Source organism: Pyxicephalus adspersus, chromosome 10 (assembly GCF_032062135.1).
Source record: "Pyxicephalus adspersus chromosome 10, UCB_Pads_2.0, whole genome shotgun sequence".
In the NCBI taxonomy this organism is placed as follows: Eukaryota; Metazoa; Chordata; class Amphibia; order Anura; family Pyxicephalidae; genus Pyxicephalus; species Pyxicephalus adspersus.
The window spans coordinates 42,001,650-42,018,057 of record NC_092867.1 but is presented as its reverse complement, the minus strand read 5'-3'; the positions used below and the strand labels follow the sequence as shown (position 1 = coordinate 42,018,057).

The 16,408-nt window shown below is 37.8% G+C and overlaps 1 protein-coding gene and 1 long non-coding RNA gene across 2 annotated transcripts in view; both read right to left on the bottom strand.

Annotated features, from left to right (window-relative positions):
- Positions 1–16,408, bottom strand: part of LRMDA (leucine rich melanocyte differentiation associated) — a 414,646-nt gene that overhangs the window by 396,827 nt on the left and 1,411 nt on the right. The window contains exon 2 of the mRNA XM_072424927.1: positions 12,679–12,779. Coding sequence (XP_072281028.1) covers positions 12,679–12,779 — 101 coding nt within the window. The remainder of the gene's footprint in view (positions 1–12,678; positions 12,780–16,408) is intronic.
- LOC140339992 (uncharacterized) lies at positions 5,148–12,544 on the bottom strand. Its single transcript, XR_011922566.1, has 2 exons — positions 12,208–12,544; positions 5,148–5,367 (listed from the first exon to the last, which is right to left on the bottom strand). It is a non-coding gene; the product is annotated as an uncharacterized lncRNA (long non-coding RNA).

Sequence of the window (16,408 nt, the reverse complement as noted above, 5' to 3'; positions counted from 1 at the left end):
ATTTAGCCTAGGGTTACATTTTCAAAGACTCTGCTACATTCAGCCTGGCAGGTATGATGTAGCTTTTATTTATCGTAGGTCTGACCCCAATTCAGCCTACGCATCGTGAAAGCTCAGAGGACACTGCAACTGAACAGTTTCATTTGGCCCTATACAATCCAGAGAGATATCTATGTTATTTGAACCCACGAAGCCATTGCGTTCAACAATTTCAAGGATGAATAATCCCATGTTTAAGAAAAAGGAAATCCTTAACATTTCTTGAGTATTATATTTCCTATGCAAAACAAATTCATAATACATATAAAAAAAATTGTTTCTATTACATTTGAGGTTAGCACAGAACAAAATGATACAATGGCAAAGTTCTTAATAGAAAAAATATATATTAAAAGTGTAATTTGCTTTGCTCTTGACTAGGACACAGTAACACATGATATTACAAAGTAAAAGCACATTACAGGATGTGATCATTTACACAGAATTAACACTTTGTATATAGGACACTAATATGTACACCCCCACCCCATTGAAATGCAGGACACCAAGGTGTGAACAGGCCCAATGAAAAGGAACCATAAGACAAGGTACAAACATTCACAGTTTGACAGTGGAAAATGTTCTGCTTGCCATTCAAAAAAATTCAATTGGAGTCTTTTAATAATGTGATGTAAAACAACAAATACTGAATCACTGCACTGAATCACAAGGTTTCAGTGTGAAATCATTCTCAGTTTTGAAATGAAATAATATTTAAAGGAAAGACCTAGGCTATCAATAAGCTCAATAGCCTAATAATAGATACATTCAAAATCCCAATGTTTCCCTTTGTTAACACATACAGTCTCACAAATGCTTTATTTTCACATACAAAAATGTGTTAAGACTATGTGTTTGTACCAGAAGTAAATGAGGTGGGATTGCTAAACTGGACTATAACATCCAGAAACAAACACAGTTCATAATAGGTCGATAATGTGGGACAATGAAAAAGTCAAAAGTGAAAACTTTCCAAGGGCTTGGATGTTGGCACCAAAAGCAGCATACTACTAACACCAATATTAGTATAATGCAATACACTGCAATTGCACTACAGGTGTTTTAGTGACTTTGTGTTTGGATCTTATTCAAAATGACTGCAGCTGTAAAAGTGGCAACGCATATTATTAATATATTAATATTATTATAAGTACATTTAAACTGGCATTTAGGTTTTCTGTTGTAACCATTATAAAACCTTGTTCTCTGGCTCCCTAAACAGACTACAGACTCTTAACTTGCTTTTCTGGCTCCTGAATTTAGAATACATGTGCCACACTGATCAAATTAATTCATACTGGTGGGCATAAACTACCCACATAGTGGTTACACTTACCCAGGTTTTTCTTAGCAAACAAGGAAACCAATAAAGATGATCTAAACATGAAACAATCTTAATATATTTCTTTAAAATACCTTGATATTGATTGGTATATTTAACATGAAAATCAATTTACATTTACTTAACCAAACCACTGCTACAAGTCCACTGTAAAGCCATGTATATGTTTTTCAACTACCCTAAATTCAATGGTGATTAAAATACACAAAATTCACATTTAAACATTCCTAAAAAGTTATATGGTGTGATCTCCAGACCCTTTTATTCTGTTATGTACTGTAAGTCACATCTTACCCTCAACAGCAGCAGGACTTCTGTGGATTACACTGGGGAGTGCATATTTTGTTGAGTTAGATCTTAAACTTGTTTTTTCTACCAATTTTCGGGTAGTGAATCCAGAAATGACCCCAGTTTATTTGCTATCACATCCAGTTTTTACGATACAGAGTACCCTCCATTATCCAAAATATACAAATTTTACATACAATGAAAAAATAATGAAATATTAACGCGAATGTACTGTTTATTTGCATTTCTTTTTTTCATAACAAAAGGATCTATTGTTACTCTATGACTTTTTTTTACAGTAAAACATTTGAAAATTAATCGGGTAAGCAGTTAAGGTAAAAATTTACGTTAATAGCTTTTCCTGGAGTGTTCCGTGTTAGGACAATCCCGCCGGATGCTCCAACATTAGTGAGCAATCATTATGTACATCCAATCTACCCTGATACTGTCCTTCCATGACCTTCAAATCTTGGTGGAATTGTTCACCATTCTCATTACGGACTGCACCAAGGTTTTCTGGGAAGTTAGAAAGATGGCTATGCAGAAAATACACCTTGATGCTCATTTTCCAACCAAACATTTTGTAGCTCTCCACGAGTTTCTGGACAATTTCTGTGTAATTATTTGCTTGTGTTTTTCCGAGAAAGACCTTGACAATGGCTTTGAATGATAACCATGCATTCTTTTCAACTTCAGACATTGTCCTGATGAAATGTTCAATGTGCCTTTATTCTTTAAAATGACAGGCTAGGGAATGCCAAAATGAGAAACAGTCTCCTTCAGTTGGAACGAACTGCTTCATCAGACCCAGTTTCATGTGCAGAGGTGGGAATACAATATTCTTTCTATCAACAAGTGGCTCATGTAGAATGTTTGGATCCCCTGGTTTTAGGGCAGATCTTGGAGGCCAATTCCTTTCCATCCAATGCCTCTCACAAGCTCTGCTGTCCCACATGAACAGATAACAGGGATACTTGGTGTATTCGCATGTTGCCGACCAAAAAGGCAGCATACCATTTTAAGGTCGACACAAATGATCCAATTGTGTTGGTGATATTGCAACAACTCAATGACTCTCTTTATGTCTGCATATTCTTCACAAAGAGAATCTAAATGGCCGATTGGGACTGACCCAAATATATTGCCATTGTGAAGGAGGACACAGTTCAAGCCTCGCTTTGAGCTATCGATGAATAGTCGCCATTCAGTTGAGTTATAGATTGTAATTCCCAATTCCTCCATTAAACCATTAAGTATGTTATAGCAATACACAAAGCCACTGTCAGTTCTAAAGTACTGCAGAAATGCAATTTCTCTGGTTCGAAAGTATGATACCTTAGTTCCTTTTTTTTAGTAAGTTTTTCTGATGCAGTCTTGATGCTAGGAGTTCTGAAGCCTTCTTTGATCCCAAATTACGTGCCAAATCATTCAACTCATGTTGTCCACATCCGTAAACCCTCGACACACTGTTTGCACACCTTATGAGGGGCCCAAGACTTATCTTGATCACCAAGTTTACCTTTGGAATATGCCAAATAGGCTTGCCCTACAAATGTGCTGGTGTTTGCCCTTTGACTGGGAATGGTGAAACTGCCACAAATATACCTAAATAAATCAAGGTTGTTTAGGCACTTACGCCCAGAAACAGCAGAGCCAGACACAATCTGAAAGAAAGGAAATACGTGTGTAAGTAGAAAAATACATTTTGCTTATTCACTGCATAGAGCAGCACACAACCTCTGACCACACCGTCTTTGCGTGTAAATGAATAGCCTATACAAATCCACGCTACAGTAATCACATTAACAGAAGCGGTAGAGAAAAAACCTGACCTGATAGAGGAAAACTAACTTCACTTTCTGAATCAGGATACCTATTTTTAGTGTAAATAAGCCTAAAAATTAAAAGACGACAAAAAATTTGTCCAAACTTGCTCCCCAGTGTTATTAATGCTTAGGGTTAATGTGCTGCTGAATGACAGTCCTACTGATGTCATTTATACACACAAGTGCTTTAGATTACATACACAATCTTCTACATATAAACTGCATTACACTCTGGCATGTGCACCACAACACACTACCCAACAACTGCCATGACAAACACCAGATCATGAATGCTCTCATGTGAATAAAATATAATATATTTGTGTACAGGGTGACATTTTAGTTGGAAGGTATACTATATGCCATAATTCTTCAATTTTACTTTCAATCAAATAACCTAAATTTACATTTGCATCAATCCTTGCAATTAACTAGAAGTATTCTATGTGCTGTCCAGTTTTTTCACAAATGATGAGAATTAGGATCAGTTATACAATTACATCTATTTAAAATATGAATCATTACATGAAAATTAGTTTCAATATGATAGTTAATCGTCTGAATGACGATTTGATCGATTTGTCTATCCGTCATCCACTTAATCTAAAATATTGCATGGTGTATGCTTGGATCTGCTCCAAGGTTCAAAATATTTGCTAGCAAACTACTTTGAAGAAGTAACCCAGCTTCCATGATGAAAGTGTATCCTCTCCAGCCTTGGAGACCTTTCATAAATCCTGGCCAAAGTATGCAAAGTAATGGGGAAGATAGTATTCTTCTATCTGAACATTACCAATAGTGGGAGGCAGTGGGATGTGAACATGTCTACAACTACACCCAGAAGTATGATTTTTCAAGTTATTTTTTGCAAGGTTTCAGGTGTATATTGAGTCTATAGGCAGTGGTATAGACAGAAGCAGTGACTACAAGTACTAGTTTGCAAACTACTTTTTTTGTTCTCACTAATAAATATATCCGTGTAATCATCAAAAATGATTGAATATATTTAATACTATTGTATATATGTGATTTTTACTTGGTATCAGCCCCTTGAAAGATCCTGTACATTAGGTCTCTGACTAGTTGAGTCATGGACATGGCAAGGTGTCAGCCTGGTGTACTGCATATACATGTACTTAAAAAACAACATGATGATTTGTGAGCAGAGGGCTAACCAGTTACCCAGAAAGGCTACCAGACTGTACTGCTAAACTATAGGAAATAAAGATTCAGATCACCAACCTCACACTGCCATCAAACAGATAAGTGTAGATGTCATACTAGATGGAGATAAATAAAAATCATTTTAATGGTAAAACAGCTCCCATATATGTAATTTATTGTAGCATTTAGCAGTTTGCCTAGATTTTACTTGTCTCCAAGCAAATATGAATCCATGCAGATAAGTGAAAGGAAAAAAAAACTGTAACAAACAAGCACAGGATAGTTCTGTTCACAGCCTCTATTGCATTATTTTACATTACTGGCCTTCAAATTCACAGGAGCCAGCTGATTTTTTTTCACCTCTCTTCCCCACTGCTGACACATAGGACTCAAGAGTATGTAATGAATTAAAACAGACAGATGAGTAAGCTATGCGTACCAAAGTAATACTATAATGTGCTTTAGATATGAATATCAACTGACACCAGTGACAGGCTGTACAAGGTTTTATTTCATTTTGCACTGTATCTAGGCTTCATACTTTATCTTCTTTGTTCTCTTTTCATCAAGCTCCCGGCATCTCATTCTGACAGCCCAAGACATTTAAGGCACTTTCGTTTCGAATGAAAGTTATCGTGCGTGATTTGTCATTAAAATGCAAAACGACTGCCAGCCCAGGTAAATGTAGGTATGCTTAAGAGGTTAGATCTGCAAATGTGAGAGGAAAAAAAAAAATTGTTTGTGGCAGCTTTCTCTGCAGTTTTGCAAAATTAAGGGAGTGAGCCCTAAGGGAAAATAGGATTGGGCCACATAGGGGTCCAGCAATGCTACCAGCTGGGGAAGCTGGGGGATCCATTAAAGAATCAGTAAAACACATTTCAAAGCTATCCAATGCAAGAATTGTTACAATTGGGATGCGTAATACTTATGGTGACGTGATGACACGAGTCCAACCAGTAAATGTGAGACCTTGGATAACTTTTCTAGTAAGTAGACTGGTAATTGTGTGGGAAAGGCAACACTGGGGGCATATTTATAAAGGAATGAAACTGAAATTCACCAAACATCCACTGAATCTTCCAAGTGTATATGTCACCAAAAGCAATAATTGATTTACTTCCAATAAATACAAATGCAATAGGTTTTACATGCAAGCCACCAAGGCTTTCTGATTTTTTTTTTTAGTATCAATGTAATTGTGTTTATAAATGTTTAAATTTCATTTGTTGAAATAGCCAATCTATAGTATGTTAACATTTGAATGTTAATTCAGGCCTTCTGCTTTAAATATTGGGTTGTAAAAGAACCAGTGCAGTGCTGCCCATTTCCTCACAGTAACATGACATGGATTTTGAACGGAAAGTATCTACACTACTGGAGCAAAGTCCTGTTTCAGTCTAATAAGAGATTATTGCACTGATGTGCACTGGATTTTACAGATGTAGGGGATGTGGGAGGAATGTTGTAGCATTGACATCAGATGGCAGTGTAAATAGTCATATCAAAAGATAGGTACAATTAGTACTCTATTAGGGGTAGTACAGTCCAAGATTCCTCTGCTTACTTTCTATCTCTGTTAGCAAAGTTCAGATGAGTGGAGTGAACAGGTGTTCCCAAACTGCTTCCAATGGTGGGCACCTTGCCAACTCAGCTGCCCCAAATGATGTGCTGGTTCCTATTAAACCAGTGTTTAAACATTTGACAGCAGGTGGCAGTGGGCACAGCTGAACCCCTTTTTTCCCATCTCCATTCATTGCCTATGGGTGGCCAAGGGTGAGACAGTACATGTCAATTAGGGTGAGGCTCACAGACATGAAGAGGCTACAACTGCACTCTATAACAGTCTGAACATATAGTCATATTTCACTGAATGAATGTAGTAACATTTCAATATTGGAAAAGGATCTAGTGACTATTTTGTAATGATTAATGGTTGAGGGCAAAATGGACATAAAATAGGGCTTATAGTAATTGCCTTTGACCAAAGTACTGAGGCCACTTCTCTTTTATATATTCACTACTGATCCTAGTCTTTCTTGCATTCTTGCACACTCAACACCAGGAAATGATATAATCTTTTCCTAAATCAGATAAGAATAAAAACCAATGCCTGTGATCTGTATGTGATAATATATATATATATATATATATATATATATATACGCACACACACTTACATAAATTGCTGATATAAAAATAATGAAGCTACTAATTCTATGGAACAGGAAACAAAGCAGTTATAAAGATAAATCAATTAGCGTGCTAATTTCTCCCCTCTCATTTATTTAGCTGTACACTGTATTTGTAGTAATTGACTACAATTATGTTAATTACTAACTCTAGTGTAATTACTATATTTATTGTAATTGATCACGCAATGCACCCACAGCAAAGCTGGCATTTTGTCGGGCATCAAAGGAGCAGGCTGTTGGAAAGCTGTTCTCCAAACTAAATAAAAGGAGGGGGATATGCTATTAGCAATTGAAAAGGGTAAGTTGGATTTTACGCCCTGTTAGCTTGAAAGCACCAGTTCATTAAGGATATTAATTTCCTGATAACTACACATTGAAGCATGACATACCAGCTCTGTATCTATAGGACTTAGGGATTATAAATGCCTGACAGCTTCAACAGCTAAAGTGAAATCAATTAAAACCACAGCATTTACAATCCGAGAAGACATAACTGCACCATAACTACTCAAGACTACAATTTTCACATGACAAAAAAAAGCCATTCAAAAACCTTCAAAACCTGACAGGTCAAGAAAGAAGTTTGAAACAAACCCAACTTATAACCATCATCTCTCCTTTTTGTTTGTCAGATCAACGTTGCCACAGTCTGTGCAGTTACTGCTTCTGCCTGCCAGCTGCCACGAGGTGATTTTTCATGTCTTGTCAGAAAAAAAATCTTTTATTCTATTTGCTCTGCATTAACATGTCAGGTTTATTGATCAAGCTCTCTTCAGCTTCCACAGCAGGGCACTGTGCTCTTATGCCTAAGGGGCTTTGATGTCCTCATGGCTTTGCAGGCCAAATAATGCACATACTAAATGGATTTAATGCAGAAAATGTGTTTCTGTGAGACAGCAACATTAATAACAACCATCCATGGTGATAAATATGCATTTCTATCAAGAGATAACACCACTCCCCTTTTCTCCTTTTGCACATTCTCCATAATCATTGACTTCCCCACAATTACACTATCACTCTTGTGGTATCTCTTGATGCTAATATCATACTTTCTAATTCATGAAGGAGAATGCCCAGAATGATCAAAGCTGAAACAAAACACAGGTCTTCATTTACTGACAGCTATAAAGCCACAGCACAGCTGAATACCCATGGCGGAGTGCCGTACTGTCCTGCAGACAAATGTGGACTGCACTACAGACACCATGGGGGTGCGACATACAGAGGATTTCCCTAACCCTTGTGTCAGTGGCAGTCATGAACCTGGCTACAACATTGGTGCAATCATCTTATTCATTTAAATATCATGGTACCTACATAGAGAGGTCACCATTTCTCAACGCCCCCAGTGTTTGGGAAATAAGGAGCCACAATCTCAGAAATCCAAACATGAGACAAATCATGACACCACTTTTTTCTTAGTTTTTGTGAAAAGTTCATCAAGGTATAAATTCCTGAATCTGACATCTCATCTGCTTTTTCTGTATCACTGGAATTTGTTTTGAATTTAGAACATCTTGGATCTGTAACAGAAACTACTCAAAATCTAGAAAAATAGATACAAATTTGGTAAAAAAAATTTAAAAAATTTGAATCTGTGTAATTGATTGGAGAAGCACACATACGTGGAAATCAACTGAAAGGATGCTCACATATTACACACAAGATTGGCATGCAGAACAAATCTTATTTAAGGCTTTGCTACAATGTACCCACTGTACTTCAACCCCTGCTGTCAAAATGCATAAAATTAATTTCATCTGATAGACAGAGAAAGGATTTTAAGACACACAGCTCATTGTCCAATGGAAGGATGGCTTTCTTAACTCTCTGGATAGGTGCAGCACTATATGTGACAAAAACTGCATCCCTTTTCACACATATCATAAAATCCAGATCCATTACAAACTATTTTTCAACATTGAATGGCTGGAACATTGGTACTGTCTATAAAAGACAACATGCCTCAGAAGCTACAAATATTTGCCACTCCAGATATCAGAAAAAGATATAAAAAACAACATATTTTAACATATTTAATTCTAAAAACCAGCTAACTATACCTATTGTGTAAGAATGACTGGTGTTTAGTGCCAACATTACCAACTGTGGTGGTTCCTATCAGAGTCACCTTTGTGCTCTGTGACTAGACAGTACATGGTGTACAAATAAGTAGAAAGGACCGAAGTACAGGAGAGAAATAACAGAATGGGAAACAACATAGCTTTCAGAAAAAAGCCTTTAAAATTTGAAGACTTACTCTTCTGTGTATTATATCTGTTTCGTGTTCGGCGTGTGAATTTAATGTTAAGTGTCTACACTGATAAGCCATTAAAAATATTCAAACAATAAACTTTTGTAAAATGATGTAATGATTATCATCTCTGTTCACCGTTTATGTAATACATAGCCTACATCCATATTTCCAAAATGTTAAACCTGCAAAATGAAACCTGTCATGAGATATATATGGCGACAACTATTTCTGCCCTTCTTCTGAAAAAGCTTGGCTGCCATGCGGATTTGGGAGTTTAGTTCTTTTCCAGGATGGGCTGTGCACTGCTTAGGGAAGTCACATCTTCAATGTGTGCAGTTTATTGTTACAGGCTGTATAGAATGTTTTTCACAACTAGGAAACATCTTAGTCAAAAACATTCTCCGAAGATGGGGGCAACAAAGCACCCTATATATTCCTTTCAGCCCAGGATTTCTTGGCGGTTTCTAATTGCTGATTTAAAATACCCAAGTTAAAAGTTCTGGTCTCATTGAGGGACAGTTAGTGACATGACTATGGACTTTGTAAAGCACTGCGTAATATATCACATCTATATAAATACTGGATAATATTATCAATAATAATTGTGACTTTCTCAGTAACCATTACTGCTCCTGTTCAGTGTCTTACAAAATACCATAGAGAGCCAAGCAACTAGCATTTCCAAAAAAAAGGTTTTCTCAGTACAAGTGTAAAATAAAACAAACTTGAGGTAAATGGATAGAATTTATACAACTTTTAAAATGTCTTCTATGGGTTTGTTAATAAGAACAATAAGCAAACTATCCAAACCCCCGCAGTGTGTAAATGTTCCAAACTAATTCTACTTACCACAGTAATGGGGGGGGGGGGGGGGAGTTGCTTAAAAAGTGAGAATAGAATTCTTACCTAAAGCACAACACCAGGCAACAAGTAAAATGTGTGAACTGCCAGCCATATCCATAAAACAAATGGAGTAACTAACAAAAAGTCCACTTGGGACTGGTAGATCAAGAAGCTGCTCACATACTTCTAAGTGGCCTGCAACCTCTTGTCAAAATACTATTGCTATGCTATATATTCCCTTACAAGTAAGCTAAAGTCACTTCAATGATATTACAGGCTAGCCTGAATTTTCAAGGACTTGAGTAAATAAAGATGTTATTATTGACTGTAATAAATAAATTGATAGTTTCGTGAGATGAGGCTCCAAAATTCCTATGTCAACACTACAGTTTAGTAATAGGAAATATTTTATTAGAATCTGACCACATAATGCACTAGGCCTCACCACCTCATAACTAGTAAAAATATTTATTTATTTCAGGGCTAGTGGTTCTGGGCAAATTATCTATCTGTACCTAATGAAAAATATATCTTTTATTTTTATTGGAGGCCCAACCAGGGCACAGGTTGCATCTAAGTATAACAAATAAGGTGACTGAACAGGTAAGCATAGAGACAAAGCTTGTTTGTTTACAACAGGAATACAGTAACTAAGAACATTGCAAATGACAAATGTGCAAATCAAGTTGTCATTGCTGAAATCATGGAACGCAACCATGGCTCACATGTTCCTTTGCTTACAATCTGGCAACTGAGTATAAAAAGTTTATTTTTATTAATTTGAGGGAAAATCCTGGGGTACAACAAGGCATGAAAATGCACAGATATGATGTGAATGCTCCAATCTGGCCATTTTTCAGCAAATTACTCAGATTTGGGTTTTTGGGGTCATAAAAAAACTGACTGTAGAGTGTTTTTGTTATGTTTAAGGATCTTTGAGAAAGGATCCTCAAAATGTCAGCGATGGATTGTATGAAATCTCTTCTAATGATAAGAATATGTAAATAGTCTGTCCACCCCTGCCCCTCAAACTTGCAGTCATTATTTAGATTCAGTCAATTATTAAGCCGTCCTGTGTTCAAAAAGTATTAAAAAGCAGAAATCAGTAGCAGAATGTGTAGGTTACAACAGTATAGGCAGATTTACTGCTAATTATATTTTGTCTACTAATTTGAGTAGGAAAAAAACAGAAAAAAGTCATATCATGGGGGTTCAGGGTCTAGAACAACAGGCAACTGCACCTCTGACCTAATTTACATCAAATCCTTATACCTAGGTATGAGAAAAATATTGCTTCATGTGCCCAACCTTTCAAGATGTATACACTTCCTGTGCCTGGTATTTGTCCTGAGGCTCAAATTTAAATACATCTCAGTTTTATTTAGCTTTATTCCACTTTTATTAATTTTTTATTTCTGCAACTCTTTGTTTATCTGTCCCAATAAAAACCTGAAAAAGCTTTAACATAACATATAAATAGGGCTCCACTTTATAGTACCAACATACACTGAGCATATAATAAAAACATATAAAGAGGTAATCTTAAAATAAACAAGTAAAGAGGAATCAGTGGATTCAGAGGTATAAAAGCTTACGTTATTGGCAAATGTTATATTTCCAGATTACAGCAGACCTATGACTTAGTCTCTCCTGGCTCAAAAGGCAAAGCCAAGTTCAAGTTTTAAAGGAAAACTTCAGCTGTCTATATCTCTAGATGGACGAATCAATATTGGCTTCAATATTTTATTATTTTCATTGACAAGTGATCAAATTTTGATATGCTTCAGACTCTTATAGGCTTGGTTCTGATTGGGCAAAAAACTTGTAAACTGCCTGCCCTTCTCTAACATGAAGCAACCCCTGATAGTAATGGGTGAATGCAATGTATGAGGGCATGTGGGAGCAAGAAAGATTTGACACTACCAGGCTGTGTTAGAGACAAAATACTGTGAGGGCCTCTCTATGTGTTTTTCGGCTGTTGTCCTAATGAAAAAAACATTTTGATTACAAAAAAAAAATATTTTTTTAAACAGAAAAGAAGAAATGCAATAATTGAATTTATCTAATTCTAAACATTAAACCTTACATAAAGATGGGACACATACAGACATTTTTAGAACAAAATAAGGTCTGGATATTAAAGTGGAATCTGTCACCCAGAAACAAATGCTTGCATGTAAATAAAGTATCATGTTTTAATTGTCAGTGCCTGGAATAATGGAACAATGTAATGCAAAATCTGAAAATGATTACCTAAAGCATCCTGGTTCAGAGAAGAATCAACTGATTCTGACTCCATGTAGCTTTCTGCTCTGTCTGTCTTAGCATAGGTAAATCAGTTGGTAGAAAATCCTATTGTGCCATTTTTAATTAATGATTACAATGAGCATTGCACTTCTTTAGAGTGCCAAGAAGCCTCCCATATTTTTAGTCGCATAGGTGCCTGCAGGACACAAAGGATTTACCCATCCACTACTGATTCTGATCACACCAATAGTGTCATAAGAAGCTGGAAACATTATGTAAATATATTGATTGGTTCTGTTTAGTAATCCCATAAGCAGATCATCTGCAACATGTCCAGTATGCTTGGTCAAATTATCATAACACAGAAAATTCACCTACACAAACAGCTGCTTGCCCCCCCCCCCCCCTCTCACAAACTAAGGCAGGAGTTTAAATGCTTACCTGTACATAAAATTTGAATTAATTGAAGACACTTACTGTATTAAGTTAAAGCTCAGATCCAGCCTCTTTGCAAGATGACCATATTTGCTAGCAAGAAATCTTGGAATTTCTGCACAATCTTTTCCAATGTATGCTACCTATCAAAGCAAACAGAGGTAGATGTGTTTCCTGTTTATTAAAAAAAAATGATAAAGCATTTAAAAGGTACGCCACCCAAAATATTTTCCTCAGTGACGGTAAAAGTGGTGCATTGTTAAATCTTACACTGATTTTTATTGATCTGTTAAGGCCTCACCACAACAAGAGCACATCCCAATACACAGTCAGAAAAACTAATAACAGATTTAACAGTGGTTTTACTAACAGATGTAACAAAATTGTTTCACTGGAAATAGAAACTTATTTAAATCTGGGCTGTGATTATTTTGGACTGCAGACTTTACAGCAGAGACTTCTGTGGGTCTCATAAATAAACCAGACGACCAACCTTGAAGCTCACCTCAAAGTGTGCAAACCACAGCCGTAGGCAACAAGTCCACTTTTGCTTTCATACATTGCTCCAGCACACAACTGTTTTACAGACTTCACAGAGGGTCACCTCTTTAAATGTTTCAACTACTTTGTCAGCCTCACTAACTTCCTTAATAAAAAAAATAATCTTTCCAGCAGAAAACAACACATAGAACTGAAAGAGTGATTGGTTTACCATGTGAAGGAAGAATCATGTTATAATCTTTAAAAAGTGAGTTCAGCAAATAGAAAAGTGCTGTAAGTTTATCTGAACCCAGATAAACCCATCTGAATGGTCAGATTTTAATGAGATGCCCCCTTTGGCCACCCTTCCAGGGCAACCCCCAATGACAACAGACAATTGTGGTTTTCTAGATATCTATATTAAAAGTTATTGGTATAACCTACAGGAATTGAAATGCTATGATTTTTATTTTATAGTTCTGGCTTGTTTTAGACAGAAAAAAATAAAACAGAAAAAGAAATGGCAGGCCCTTGTGTCATTTTGCTGCCCTATGACAGGCCTAAAACATTCCTCTAATAACAAAAGCTTGTCCATATTCATACACAAAAAAAACTTAAAGCATGTAGCTAACCCTGGTAGCAAAGCAAGAGCTGGTTGTGTTCACCTGTGACAATATTATTGAAGACCGCTCTTCACTGCATAAAAATATCACTTCTATACACTAAAGGATGAAATAATGGGTTAACAGTAGTACATCACACAAGTCCAACAGGATCTAGAGCAGGCATGGGCAAACTACGGTCCAATAGGGATGTTTCCCTGGCCCTGGAACACGTCCCCCGAATCTAAGCCTGCGATGGGAGAGTGGGCGGGCTGTGTTCCTGCACACAAACCGCTCACTCTCCCATCCCAGATCTGAGCCTGTGTGGGGGGGTTATGCCATCATGACGTCACGTTCAGTGGTGTCATTATGGCATGACCCCGCCCACTCTCCCATTGGCCCGGCCCCTCTGTCAAATTTTTTTGTGTCTGCAGGGAGCTGTGAAGCATGGTGGATGTACCTTTGGTCACAGTATCCACCATGCAATACCATCCGGGAGGCATCTGCTTATCCCCATATTTATTCAGCAGCAGGACAATGACTCAAACATTCAGCCATTTTCATTAGAAACCTGGCTTCAGCATAAAGAAGAACACAGGGTCTTGGAAAAGATGGTATGGCCCGCACAGAAGTATTTAAGGCAGCCTTCATCCACAAAAGATCCTTGGTTAGTTCTACAAGATGTCTGGAACAACCTACCTGCCAGCTTCCTTAAAAAACTATGTGCAAGTGTACCTTTAAAAATTGATGGTGTTTTGAAGCCAAAGAATGGTCCCACCTAATATTGGTTTAATTTTCTCTTCTGCTTATTTACTCTGCTTTGTTAATTGATATAATGCACCAGACGTGGGGAGATAAAGTCATCACACGATATAATAAAGTTATACAAAGGGTGCATTTAGTGTGTGATAGGTGCGTTTAATGTGATAGGTGGGCTGGGGGGGGGATCCTGCATCCAGGGTCAGGGTAAGGAAAGAAGGGAAACCCTGACAGGGGCATTTTTTTGGTTGTCATGTCCTCAGACTTTCATGGTAGCCAGGTAGAAGCCCCAGGGAATGCCCCAATATAAACCAGTCACCAAAGCCAGCTTCTAACTCAGTGACGGGGTTACTTCAAAGCACACAGATTAACGAATTTTACACTTTATATAAAATGGTGGCTATCCCATTTATATAACATAAAAATGTGTTTTTTTTATTATTTAAAACATTTTGAGGAGGAACCCACCTCCTCTCTTTACTACTGTGGCGGTAAAGACAGAATGGGAAACCCGCAGCCTTCTGAGATCCATACATCAGGCTTCGAGCTGCTACCTCTGCACAAAAAAGTGTGTAGTGCGATCTCCCCTTTTTTTCTTACATTTGTAGGAAGACACGTCACTTAATCTTACATCTGCTTAAGACTGGGTGACATTATTATTATAATTAATATTATTTTTAATAAACAGGATTTATATAAGGCCAACATATTACACAGCGCTGTACATTAAATAGGGGTTGCAGAGACACAGGAGGAGAAGAGGACCCCGGCCAGAGGAGCTTACAATCTAGGAGCTGGGGGGAGCATCGCACAACAGGAGGGAGATATGGAGTGATGGGAAGTGGTGAGGGTTTAAGAGACAGAATACATGTAGGTGAGTATGAAAGGAGGGGTTTAAGTGCTCTTTTAAATGAGCAGAAAGAAGGAGAAAGCTGAATAGGAGGAGGAAGACCATTCCAGAGAGTCAGGGCAGCTCTAGAAAAGTCTTGGAGGGATTTGAAGTCAAAGCACAGCAGATAGAATTTGATTCTAAGCTGAAATGGAAGCCAATGAAGAGAACTACAACAAAGACAGAGGCAGAACCTAGGGAAAAAAAAAAACGAAGATGGCAGTGCCCGCGGTCCCATCTGCAGTGGAAAGAAGAGAGAAGTCAGGACAGCTTTACAGAGGGATCAAGAGCCTTTCATCAGTGAAGTTAAGTGGTCATTTTTTTGGTAGTTTTCCTTAAAGCACCATCCCCTCACACCTACATTCCCTTCACTCCCCCACTGCTGTGCCTTCTACAATTTCTAGATAGGGAGGGGCATGTGACAGCACTGAACCAATCAGCAATCATTTCAGAATCTTATGACATACAGAACGTGGCGTTTTCATTTACAATGGCGGAACAAAACGTTAGGGGAGTCATGGAGTACAAAGTTTTGTATAAGTACAGGTAGTTCCCAGGTTAAGGACATCCAACATACAGACACTCTCCTAGATACAAACAGGGCTTCCCTGCTTGTTCAGTGTGCAGGACAGAGGCTTGATGGGGGGAGGGGTGTGGTATGCATGACTTGCAAAATAAATCTTTTGCTGTTCTGCAAGCTCTTGGAACTCTTTAACCACCTAGCCAGTATGCCCGTACAAAGGTCGGGCAAAAAAAAATGGCTAGGATGGTTAACCCCGTAATTTTGTCACAGCCTTACCTCCATGGTCCCGCTGTGCACATCCAGCGGGACCATGGAGGTAAGGATTCCAGCGTCGTCCTCCGTCCAGCGTCGTCCGTCGATCTCCCTCTCCAGCGTCGGGTGCCAGCGGGACCGGTAAGATGCCGGTCGGTATCTTGTGTTCCGCTGCCCGGCATCTTGCGTTCCACGTCCGTCTTCGTCCAGCGCCGGATGATCTCTGCAGGGAGAAGCCGTCCGGCGGAGAAAAAAAACCGGAAGGCT